Source organism: Petaurus breviceps, unplaced genomic scaffold (assembly GCF_028583685.1).
Source record: "Petaurus breviceps papuanus isolate PSGF00001 unplaced genomic scaffold, PetGlider_PUasm1.0 227, whole genome shotgun sequence".
In the NCBI taxonomy this organism is placed as follows: domain Eukaryota; kingdom Metazoa; phylum Chordata; class Mammalia; order Diprotodontia; family Petauridae; genus Petaurus; species Petaurus breviceps.
This window is the reverse complement of record NW_027185896.1, coordinates 655586-668805: the sequence shown is the minus strand read 5'-3', so window position 1 is coordinate 668805 and position 13220 is coordinate 655586. Positions and strand designations below refer to the sequence as shown.

At 37.2% G+C, this 13220-nt stretch overlaps 1 protein-coding gene across 13 annotated transcripts in view; it reads right to left on the bottom strand.

Annotated features, from left to right (window-relative positions):
* TNS3 (tensin 3) overlaps positions 1-13220 on the bottom strand; it is a 427559-nt gene that overhangs the window by 254145 nt on the left and 160194 nt on the right. For 11 of the 13 annotated variants that reach the window (XM_069095442.1, XM_069095438.1, XM_069095436.1 and 8 more), the window contains one exon: positions 8424-8462. The exons of 1 other annotated variant lie outside the window; for it this stretch is intronic. Coding sequence is in view for 3 of the 12 variants with exons in the window: in XM_069095438.1 (XP_068951539.1) it covers positions 8424-8462 (39 nt within the window). In the remaining 9 variants the exon portion in view is untranslated. Of the gene's footprint in view, positions 1-6940; positions 6965-8423; positions 8463-13220 lie in introns of those variants that run through there. One more of the 13 variants, XM_069095447.1, reaches the window with a different exon arrangement.

Genomic DNA, 13220 nt, shown 5'->3' with positions numbered 1-13220 from the left:
CTGAAACAAAAGGTCTCAATATAGAGACCTCCTGCCTTTCTGTCTCACATTGATCCTACTCAGGTTCAAAATGGGAAACACAGTATTTGTCACTGCCCTCAGAGGTGGTCATCAGCTCTTCTTATAAGCCTTATCCTCTCAAAGCCTCAGAATATAGCCAAGCTCTATTTCAACAATAAAGAATTCACATCTGAACCCACAGAGTCTCAAGAGACAACTCTTACTCTCACCAAATGGCCTGTACAGTATTGGTCTGGGTGAGGCCCCAACATGTATGCATGGCCAGGGCTTACTCCTCACTGTTGGTACTCTGAACCACAAAGCTCTTTCACCAACTGCCTCAGTGGGTCACTATGTAAGAGCATTCTTGAATACAAACTTCCATTTAAACCAAACTGACTCAAACCCTCCTCCCCTTCCTCTCAAAAAACCAAACTCCTCAGTGTCCTTTACATCCTTGCAGTATGGTCTAAATGAGTTTGGGGTTTTTTGGGGGAAAGGAGGAGGAAGGAACACACAAACATAACAGATTTCAAAGTGAAGTATGTCAATTATTTGTGGAACACAAAAATAATTTTACTGTTGATAACTAAAAATAATGTTGTTATTGATATAATTTCTCAAATTCCTTTAAAAATGCTATGACTTGTGGATTCTAGCTAGCTGAATGAATGCCTGTTTAATTATACATTTGATTTTTTAATACAGGGTCAATAATAAACAAATAGTCTACTTGATAGCAAAACTATCATAGAAATAGGAACAGACACAAATGTTGAAAAAGATTGAATGGGTGGCATTTTCTGTCTGTGCTATTTTCTGTTTGATAAGAATCACTTTCAATAAGCACAGCATATTGATTTTCCATTAAACTAAACAAGAAGAAACAAAACCATTATGATTTCAACAAGCACTTGAATCAGGATTACAACAGCTATTGTAAAGCTGCCTTTCCAAGCAGAGAAACAAGCAAACAAAAAAAAAAAATGTCAAAATAATGCCAGCAGTTTCCAAACACCCAGCAACAGCTGGTTTGCATCTTAGCACCTGGAGCTCTGAATAGCTGAACCAGAGGGTGGCTGATGCATGAGGAGTCTGAGGTATCTGTAAACCATCAAGTACATATCTTATGAGGAGTGAGGATATCAGGTCTTTCAAACACCAAACATGCACACAAAAAATAGTGAGTGCAGTTTTGGAGTAGAAAGGGAACCAGTAACTTATGTGCGGTTCATTATTCTGCACAAGCTAATATTTAGGATTTCCAGGATTTGTAGGAAGATATATCTAACTTTAAGAGATCTTCTGTGTGTGTGTGTGTGTGTGTGTGTGTGTGTCTGACAGGCTAGATACATCAGGCATTATGTATCAAACCATAGGCATCTGGGTAACACAGTGACTAGAGAGCAGGACTTGAAATCTGGAAGATCTGAATTAAAATCTGGTCTCAGACACTAGCTCTGTGACCCTGGGTGAGTCTCTGCTGGCCTCAGTTTCTTCATACATAACATAGGGATAATAATTACAGCACCTTCCTCCCAGGTGTGTTGTGACGACCAATTGAGATAATATTTATAAAGCACTTTATAGACCATAAAGCCCACATTAAGTCCTAGCTATGATTATAAATCACCTAGTGACATATCGGTCATGTTAAAATGATTCTTCACTTTACATAAAGTTATATAGTGCTCTACATGGTAAATTCACTGACTGAATTGAAGGCCATTCGATTTTGGGAGGTATATGAATTACCAACAATTTTATCAAACATGCCTACTTCATAAAGGGAGACAAGTGCACCTGAAGAATTAGCATTATTAGTGTATGGGTCAGTAGACTGAAATGGACCCAGTCCTTACAGCAATCATATAAACTATTAGGAACCCTAGAGAGCATGGGGTGAACCCAAATGACAGGGACTGCACAGGAGAAAAGGATTAAGCTTGCCAGTTATAGGTGGTAAAGGAAAGGACGCAGAGTGAGGAGTCTAGGGAAGTACAAAATAGGGGGTTGAGATTTCCACAAGGGAAGGGGCTGTGTCCATCACATGATGTGGCTGTCTGTCACATGATATAGTCACATAATAGTGTGCTCATCCCATGATGTGGCTGTTTGTCACATAATGTGGTCACATGATAGTGTGTTCATCACATGATGTTGTTTATCCATCACATGCCACAGCACTGCGTGGGTGAAATGGTGTGCCTGGCACACTCCATAGTGTGTTGTACTGTGTCTGTCACATGGGGACGTGTGTCCATCACAGGGTGGTGTGAACTGATCACATGACAAAGTGTATCCATCACATGGATAGCAGCTGCTTGACATGTTCATCATGTGATGCCGCACTCCTGTCAAACGATGTAGCACAGCCATCACATAAGGCAGCATGTCTGTCTGTCTCTCTTTTATTGACATACACATTTAGAAATATAAATTTTTCCCTAAGGTCAGCTTTGGCTGCATCCTGCAAAATCCATTACACTGTTTTACTACCATCCTTTTCTTTGATGAAATTATTTTTCTTCATTTTTTTTGGTATTATATTGATGGGGGGGGTATTTTTAGTTTACAACATTCATTTGTACAAGATTTCAAGTTACAAATTTTCTCCCCTTATTTCCCCTACCCACCACCCCAAAACAGCAATCCCACTGTATACCCCCTCCCTCAATCTGCTCTCTCCTATATCCCCCCCAACCCCCTCCGACTTTCCGGTAGGGCAAGATGGATCTCCATCCCCCAGTGCCTGTATATCTTATCTTTAATGAAATTATTGATTGTTTCTATGTCTTCTTTGACTCACTCGTTCTTTTGGATTAGATTAGTTTCCAATCACTCTTTAATCTATACTTCTATGGCCCTTTATTGAATGTAATTTTTCATTGCATTATGATCTGGAAAAGATGCATTTAATACTCTGCTTTTCTACATTTGGTTGTGAGGTTTTTATGCCCTAATACAAGGTCCACTTTTATGAAGGTGTCATGTACAGCTGAAAAAAAGATATACTCCTTTCTGTTCTCATTGTTTTTTTCCAGAGGCCTATCATATCTAATTTTTCTAAGATTCTATACATCTTCTTAATTTCTTTCTTATTTATTTCATGATTAGATTCATCTAGCTCTGAGAGGGGAAAGTTGAGGTCTCCACTAAGGATTATTTTATTAGCCATTTCTTCCTGTCATTCATTTAACTTTTCCTTTAAGAATCTGGTTGCTATGCCATTTGGTGTATTTATTTGTTGTTGTTCAGTTGCTTCAGTCACATGCAATTCTTTGTGAACCTATTTGGTGCTTTCTTAGCAAAGATATTAGAGTGGTTTGCCATTTCCTTCTCCTTCCTTCATTTTGCAGACGAGGAAACTAAAACAAACAGGGTTAAGTGACTTGCCCAGGGTCACACAATTAGTGTCTGAGACTAGCTTAAACTCAGGAAGATGAATCTACCTGACCCCAATTCTGGCACTCTATCCACTGCACCACCTAGCCTCCCCATTTTGTGCACAGATTTAATATTAGTATTACTTCACTGTCAATGATGCCTTTTAGCAAAATGCCGTTTCCATGTTTATTCCTTTTAATTAGACTTCTTTTTGCTTTTGGTTAGTCTGAGATCATGATCGCTACCCCTGCTTTTCTACTTCAATCCTGGGAAAGTCATTTTAAACCTGTTTGCCTCAGTTTTCTCATCTGTAAAATGAGCTGGAGAAGGAAAGAGCAAACCACTCCAGTATCTTTCCCAAGAAAAACCCAAATGGGATCATGAATCGTGAGAAATGACTGAAAACCACTAAACAACTGAAAATTTTCTCCTGTTTATCCTTCTCTCTTTTGATCCTGTCCCTCCACACCCTCCTCTTTCCATTCCCATTCTTATTCCCTATATGGTAAGAGATTACTTAATTGAATATGAATAAATATATAGCTATATCTATATATATGCATATATATGTATGTATATATGCACACACAAACACACATATAATTCCCCTCCTTGAACCCATTTAGATGTGACATTCAAGCATTGCCACCCTTCACCTTTCACCCCTCCCCCATTATAAAAGCTCTTCCTTGCATACCTCTTTAACATGAGATAATTTTCTCCCTTGTTCTTCTCACTTCCCCTTCTCAGAGGGCTTCCTTCTTTCTCACCTATCCTACATTACCCCAACATAATGACTCACTCCCACACCCTCTTTCTATGTAGAATTTTTCTAACTGCTCTAATAATGACAAAATACTTAGAAGTTACAACATCTTCTGATATAGAAATGTTTATGGTTTAAACTTATTGAGTCCCTTATTATTTTTCTTTCATGTTTACCTTTGAGTTTTGCATTTGAAAATCAAATTTTCTATTCAGCTCTGGTCTTTTCATAAGGAATGCTTGCTCCTTAAATAATCATTTTTCTCCAGTTTTGCTAGGTAAATATCATATTCCAAGTCTTCTGCTCTGTTAACATGGTAGCTGCTAAATCTTGGATGATCCTGTCTGTGGCTCCATGATATCTGAACAGTTTATTTCTGTCTGCTTGAATTATTTTCTCCATGACCTGGGATCTCTGGAATTTGGCCATAATATTCCTGGGAGTTTTCATTTTGAGACCTCTTTCAGGTGGTCAACAATGGATTCCTTCCATTTCTATTTTACCCTGTGGTTCGAGACTTTAAGGGGAGTTTACCTTGATAATTTTTTAAAAAATATGTCTAGGCTCTTTCTTTGATCATGGCTTTCAGATGGTCAATAATTCTTAAATTATTTCACCTCAATTTATATTCGAATAGTTTTTTTTTTTCTGATGGGTATTTCACTTCCATTTTTTTTTGTTCTTTTTTACTTTGTTTTATTGTTTCTTGATGTCTCATGGAGTCATTAGCTTCCACTTGCCCAATTCTAATTTTAGGAATTATTTTCTTCAGTGAGCTTTTGTATATCTCTCCCATTTGGCCAATTTTGCTCTTTAAGGAATTCTTTTCTTCAATTTTTTTGCCTTTTTTTTTTTTACCAACCTAATAATTGTATTTTCTTAATTTTCTTCCTTTGTTCTCATTTCTTTCCCTAATGTTTTCTTTTTACCACTCTTATTTGATTTTTAAAATCATGTTTAACTCTCATAAAACTCCTTATTGAGCTTAAATCCAATCACATTTTTCTGTGAGACTTTGCTTGTAGTATTTGACTCCACTGTCTTCTTCTGAGTTTTGTGTGTTGACTCTCCCTATCACCCTGGTAGATTTTTATGGTCAGCTTCTCTTTCTGTCATTTGCTCATTTTTCCACCCTACTCCTTGATTTTTATTTTTATTTTAAAGTTAGGCACTTTTCCCAGCACAGAGGGGGAGGAGCATTGTCTTAAAGTTCAGGCTTTTCCACACTACTGTTTTAAGAGCTAGTTCTCCAAATTTCTGTAAGTATATGTGTATATGTATGTGCACATACACACTCACCTCAGTGTTGCTGTTTTTGTGTTTCTTCCTCTCCCTCATATATACATATATATATATGTATATATATAATCATAGGTGAGTAAATGTAAATATGTGTGTATGTGTGTGCGTATCAGCACAGATAAAGACATACAAAGATCATGTCTTTTTTTTACCCAGATATAATTTATATGAGGAAGTCCAAATGTGGAAAATCTCTCCAGCCTTGTAGATGAGTATATAACTTTTTTTTTAATCTTAGTGACCAACAGAACTGAGGAATTAAGTAACCTGCCCATGATCTCACAGCAAGAACGTATCAAAGATAGGACAAAAAATTAAGTCTTCCTGACCCTAAAGTGAATACCCTAACCTTTATGTGATGCTGACTCTTGACAGGTATATGTAGATAGGTATAGATATAAATATACACATGTGTATACACTGGCATTCATATGAATTGGCATATGATATTATATGTAAAGTGGTTTAGAAAAATTAAAACATTCTGTCACATCAGCTATTACAGATGACTGAGAGATGTATAGCTATAACTATAGAGTTATACATACTAGCACATAGCAAAGCAAAGTAAAAATGGTCTCTAAACAACATGGTATGGAGACCAAGAAGTTCCCGCTCTTTGAAATTAAACCAGAGACTACTAATAAATCAACTGTTTATTTCAGCCCTCAGAGGTACAGTACATTTCACACAGTCATTATCCTCTTGTGCCATCCTGGATAAATGTTAAACTACTGAGGCATGCAAGTATGTGCTAAGATCAATAGAAAACTAGGAATTCAGACATGGCCTTGATCCCAGAATACACAGCAGGGGATGCCTATAGAGGACAAGGTCATAATCTGTTGGAGAGCTCTCTAGTTGTGTATCAGCTCACCAGCTGTGATCAGAACCCAATTTTCTCACCCATTTCTGGAAAGGGGTCAGGGAATAAAAAGCCCAAGTAAAAGAAAGTTGAGGGGGGAGCCCAGTGCTGGTAATTCTGTCAATGTGTAAGCTGGCCTGGGGCAAAGAGTTATCCAGGGGAAAAACAAAACAAAACAAAACAATCAGGCCAACAGCAATCTAAATTTAAAAGAGAAACCTAAAGCCCTGGAAAGTTCATGGGGGCATATTTATGACTAAGCTAAGAGTAGAGTAAAGCTAGTGAATCCTCTTAGACCTCTACCACCCCAAGTGAACATTTTGAGCATCCCAGACACAATCCGACCATTTATGTTGCTAAATATCTAATGATCTGCCCAAAGTGACCCTATCCCACTTAAGTCACAGCAATCCATAATAAAAGAATTAAAGAAAAGATTTTGTTTTAATGTAAGGAAAAATGACCATTCTAGAAATCCAAAAGTTATTGGGCAATGGGGTCCCCTCACTGAAAATTTTGCAAAAATGAGCATTCGTTGTGAGTTTGTTATGAGACACAAAATGACTGTATACACAGAACACTGAACTCAAAGTCCGGACAACCCAGGATCAAAACCAAACCTGTCTCACTAGCTGTGAGGATCTGAGAACTCTCTTCACCTGGCTGAGACAATTTCTTCATCTGTAAAATGGAAATAAGTTCCTGTATTTCGCATGATTTTGTGAGAATCAAATGAGATAATATGTAGAGTTTTGCAAACCTCAAAGTATCATATACATGTGATTAATTATAAAAATAAGGTAATTAACCTGTATTCTATTCTGTTGAGATAAAGAAAATAATTATACGTGATGAAAAGATTTATCTAATAAACACAAGTAGTTAATAATATAAACAAAGTTATGAGGAAAGAGAAATTTTGCCAATTAGCCTTTTCTTTTTTATAAGTACCAATCAATACTCTAGTTCATTTCATTTTTTCCAAATAAAGTTCCTCAAAAACTTTGGTTGCTAGGAGTCTCATTTTCCTAGGAGTTAGGGGAAGTTGAGTAAACCATAATAATCTGTGGGTGTTTTCAATCAGCTTCTACATGGGAGAAAGAATATCTCATCGTCCTAAAACAAAACAAAAACAAAAATAAACCATCTATACCATAGCAATGAGCTCTGGTGAGAAATTTCTGAAAATCAGTCCATTCTATATATGGGGGGTTCAGCATGGAGTTTGTTTTTAATTCAACATGCTTTTCTTTAACAAAGATATATATCTAGAAGACAGTTCTCACTTAGTAGCATGTATATTTCACTTTTAAATTAATCTATCAATACCTCTTATTAAACACCTACTTGCTGCAAAGCACTGAGAATATAAAGGCAAAAAATTAAAAAAATCCTGTCCTAAAGGAACATATACTCTTATTATTAACACAGAGAAATTGAAATTATCCTATATCCTAATAAAAAGAAGTTCTTGTTGTTTAGTCCTTTTTCAGCCATCTGACTCCTTATGATCCTATTTGGGGATTTTTTGGCAAAGATATAGAGTGCTTTGCCATTTCCTTCCCTAGTTCATTTTACAGATGAGAAAACCAAGGCAAATAAGGCTAAGTGCCCTGGGACTTGGACTTGCCTAGGGTCACATAGCTAGGAAGTGTCTGAAGCCAGCTTTGAACTCAGTTTTCCTGACTCCAGGCCCAGAACTCTATCTACTGTGTTAGCTAGCACCCCAAAGAAGTTACTATAAGTTGGTAAAATGTCATGGCCTTCACCTGTCTAACTACAATAAGAAAACTGTTGAGGGGTTTTTCCAGATAATTCTACAATTTTAAAAGTGTAATAAACTGCTCCCTATGTTAAAGAATGAAGGTAAGAGATATTTAAGACTTTAAAAAAGAAAGCTTAGTGAGCTAGCTATGTAGAGATTTTACACAGCAAAAAACAATTCAACAAACATTTCTTAAAGATCTTTGTATAAGGTGCTATGTTATAGATACAAAGTTGAAAATGAAACACTCCCTGCCCACAAGGAGCTTACAAGCTCATTTTCACAATGTATCCCAGGGCTGAAATGAGAAAGATGCAATGGAAAGAAAGCCAACTTACCAGTGGGTCATTGATTGGTACGTGGCAGGGTATCACCACCTTGAATAAAGGAAAAATAATAACAAAATAAGTATGAAACACTTTTAAAACACCCTGGGATAAACTCTATCCCAACTGGAATCCATCCAGTGTCTTTAAATTATGTTCCTCATGGGGTGGCTAGGTGGCAGCGAATAAAGCACCAGCCCTGGAGTCAGGAGGACCTGAGTTCAAATCTGGTATAAGACACAACACTTACTAGCCATGTGACCTTGGGCAGGTCACTTAACCTCAATTGCCCTGCACCACCCCCCCTCCAAAAAGCAAAAAAAAAAAAATTATGTTTTTCATTAAACAGGAAAGAAAAAGAATCTAAGAATGGGTTAAGGAAAAGCATCAGTAAAGTGATAATTCTTCCAAACTTTGGAAGAAACTAGATTAAGGAAGACAGGAAGAGCTGAATTTAAGTTCTATTTTTAAGAAATGATCTCATGATTTAGGTGATTTATTGATTGGATATCTAATGCTAAGGCATTCCTAAAAGGCTAGATGACAGAGGGGAAAAGGTGATGTTCAATAAAGGATTTAAATGCCACATTCTAAAAATACAATGATTAAAAAAAAAAAACCTGTGACAGCAACAATTAAGAGCACATGTGGAACTGTACCAGATGCACAGAGTTCAGTTGATGTTAGGGAACCGCAATCAAACTGCCTGATAATACTACTTCACACTTACAAAGCACTTGAAGATTTACAAAGCATTGTATATACCTTATCTCATTTGATTGCTATAACTCCATGAGGCAGGTGTTATTATCCTCCATCATTTTACAGAAGAGGAAACAGAGGCAGAAAGAGATAGAATGACTTGCCCAGAGTCATACAGGTGAACAGTGTCAGAGGTAGGTCTCAAACTCAGGTCTTCTTGACTTCAAGGTTCATAATTTTAACTACTGTGCTGATCATCTTAGGTGAACTCTGCCTAAAAATCTCATTTCTGTAACCAGTGGTTCCTGTAGCCAGCAGATTACTGAGTGGAGGAATGGGGGTGGGGAGAGGTTGAGGGGATGAAGGGGAAAAATTTCAGGGGCAGAGAAGGTAGAGGAAGCTTAGTCACCTACAACCTTCCTCTCTAACAAAGAAATTTTAAAAAATAACAGCCTATAGGGATACAGGTCAGTTGAAGCCTGCAAGATGTGAGGCACAGCACAATATTTTCTGGGCTACAAAAGGAGATTGAAAACTGTAGCCACCTCCAAACCTCTTTCGTGTCAGCATCTTGGGGAAAACAAAATAAAATCTCATAACCCACTCTTATTTCAATTCTGGTCAGGCTTTGATAGAACTTTGGTGATGATGATGATGATGATGATGATGATGATGATGGAGGAGAAGAGAAAGAGGAGAGAGATAAAAGAGGGATGGAGGGAAAGAAATGGAAGGAGGGGGAGAGGAGAGAGAGATAGAGACAGAGAGAGAATGAATAGGGTTTTTCTTTTTTTGTTATCTACAAAACAGCTTATAAAATATATTTTAATCTCTAGTCCAAAAACTGATTTACAAACATTGTCTGCCCAACAACTCTGAATTCAATAGGTAGAACTTTATAGGCAAAAAGGCATAGAATAGGGGTGGTTAGGTGGTGCAGTGAATAGAGGGCCGGCCTTGGAGTCAGGAGGACCTGAATTCAAATCTAGCCCCAGACATGTTACACAAAACTAGCCTGTGACCTTGGGCAAGTCACTTAACCCCAATTGCCCTACCTGCCCCCCTCCAAAAAAGCAAAAAAAAAAAATTTTTTTAAAGGCATAGAACAAACGGACTGCAAAGACTAAAACATCTTTTGAGACTTTTCTATTTGAAAAGCTAGTGTTCATATCTCCATGTACGGTATCCAAAAAGAATACTATGATAATTTGGAACAGAAGAAAGGATGTGAGCTGGGAGTTAGGACAGACAGTTCAAATCCCAGCTCTGTCACTTAGTACCTTTCTGATCTTGAGCCAGTCCCTGTCCCTTCTCTAGAATTCAGTTTCTATATCTCTATTATAATATCTAGCATTTATATAAGACTTTTTCTTAAAGTTTTACAAATACTACCTCACTTTATCCTTACAATAAAACTGGAAGGTAGTTGCTAGTATTAATTCTCTTTTTACAATTGAAGTAACAGAAGCTGATAGAAAAAAATGACTTGCCCAGGGCAACATGGCTAGTCATGATCTGAGGTCACATTTGAACTCAGTTCTTCCTGATTCTGGTTGTAAGCAAAAGCACTTTGTAAATTGTTAAGTGCTCTAGAGTACTCTTTAATTGACTGGGACATTCAACTACATGATCTCTCTCTCTCTCTCTCTGTGTCTCTATCTCTCCTTCCATACATGTTTGTATCTTTACCAATTTATAAATTAAAAAGTCTGAGTATTATTATGAAAATAGTTTTGAATTTCTGACCCCCCCCTAAAAGGTTCTCAAGGACCCCAAGGGATCCCCAGAGCATATTCTGAAAACCATAGACTTAGATGTTAGCTCTTGAACTAAGTTTTGAGAGAAACTAGGAACTCTGAAGAGGCAGAGATGAGAAAGGAATACAGTCCAGGCACGGGGGACTAGCCAGCAAAAAGAAATAGAGACAGACAGGAGATGGAGTTTCTTGGGTAAAAAATAGCATCTAGAACAATATGGCTGGATTGGAGGGTGCATAGTGGGGCCCAGTATGTGAAAGTAGAAAGGGGTTAGGTTGTAAAATGTTATAAATGGGTTGGTATCTTTTGTTTAGAGAATTGCATTCTTCAGTGAAATAATCACAAATATTTTTAACTTAATGTTATCAAGTACCAAAGAATGTATGTGAGTAGATACATGTATTTATATACTTAGATATATGAATACACTATGTAAATGGATGTGTATACACACATATGCTTTTAAGGCTGCCCATATGTATATAAAATAAAAATATTTTTATGAAATATTTCTCTGGTATTCATTTAGTATTGCTGTCCACCCTACATGTACTATATGTAGGTATAGGGCTTGCCGACTACACAACCAGATCCTTAATTAGTTTTCTCTTGGGTATTTCCTTTACCCTCAACAGCAAGTCCCCAGGAACTAGTCCAGTGTGGCAGATAGGAAAGGCTTCAAAGGACAAAGGACAAATTCTAAGCTTCAGAGTAGTCCTTGGGTATATGCAGATGAATCACAGAAACTCCTTTAGTGCCAGAGGTCACAAAACAATGCTTATCACTCAAATGAATGTATTTGCATAACACATGACTAGATGTCTAACCATCAAAACAATCTAAGGTATTTACAGCTTAGGTGCGTGATTAGGGAGCCAATATCCAAAGCACACCCCATGAATTTGCATGGACACAGAGGATTATCTTCTTACAAGGACAGGGTTATAGCCTGATTAATGGTCAATGGTCAAAGTCATGGGCTCTCTCATGTTCTCTGATAAATCTTAGCTGTGTATTACAGGGTTAACAAAATGACACTGCAACTGGCACAAAGGATAGAGTGCTGGACCTGGAGTCAAGGAGACCTGAGTTCAAATCCTGCCTCAGATACTTGGTAGCACCTAAGTGACATTGGATAAACCACTTAACAACTCTTAGCCAGCCTCAATTTCCTTTTGTAAAATGGGGATAACAAAATATGCCACAGGAGTGTTGTGAGAATTGCATAACATCGTAATGTAAAATGCTTTGAAAAACTTAAAGCACTATTATTTTGTTATGGCAGTCATATGATAAAAAAACAAAGTTAATTGACAGAGTTGGGGAAACAGGGCAGTCAGTTCAGTTCTACAGAAAGATAAAACAGAAATTATAAAAAAAAATGTTTTAAATTATAACATCTCCTCCATCCCACATAGCTAGGAAATGAGGTATTATCTGCACAAATAGAATTTTCAAAGAATTGAAATTGGTCCTTTCAACGGCCAGAAGTTCATTAGGCATTTTTAAGTCATTTGGGATACAAATAATCTTTCAAATTAATTAATTACGCTGTTCTCAGTCTTCTAAAACAGAGAACCTTGACAAGTCTAAAGTTTTCTTGATGACTCATGATCATTGTGGTAAATGTTAACTATTGCACTAAACAGTGAGACTGTCCTGTGTTCATCTGTCTGCTTTTTAGTTTGACTACCTCATCCTGGGATGTCAAACCATCAGTCTTGTCACTTCCCCTACAACATGAATCAGGTTTGTCATTTATCCTTCTATTATTATGCTGCTTCTAATTTGCTATAGGTAGATAAACCAGGTAATCCAGGTTGTTAAATATGGGATGATGAATAAATCAATAAGGCAATGAAAAAGACCTAAGGCATAAAGTGCATGGCTTTAAAGTTGAGTCTTTGAACTAGCTCAATTTCTAAGCTCACAGAATCAGTTAGGAAGAATCTGAAAGTCCAATCCCCACTTGGAACAGAAACACCATCCACACCACCTCCAGTGGTATTTCAGTGTCTATTTGAATACCTTCAGTGAAGGGTAATTGTCACTGAAGGCAGCACAATTCCATCTCAGGATTTTTCTAATTGTTGAGAAATTGAGCTAAAATCCTCTCTGGAGCCAAATAGTTCAAGTCCAATTCCTCTCTAGCCTGTTAAACCCTTTCAGTAATTAAATCTTAACTCTTCCTCTGCTTCCAAATATTCTCTCTCCAGTTCATGGTTTTGACTTGCCTTATTATCTCAGTCAGGGGCAGTTAGGTAGAAAAGTGGATTAAACTCTAGGTCTGGAGTCAGGAATACTCATCTTCCTGAATTCAAATCTGGTCTCAGACACTTACTAGCTGTGT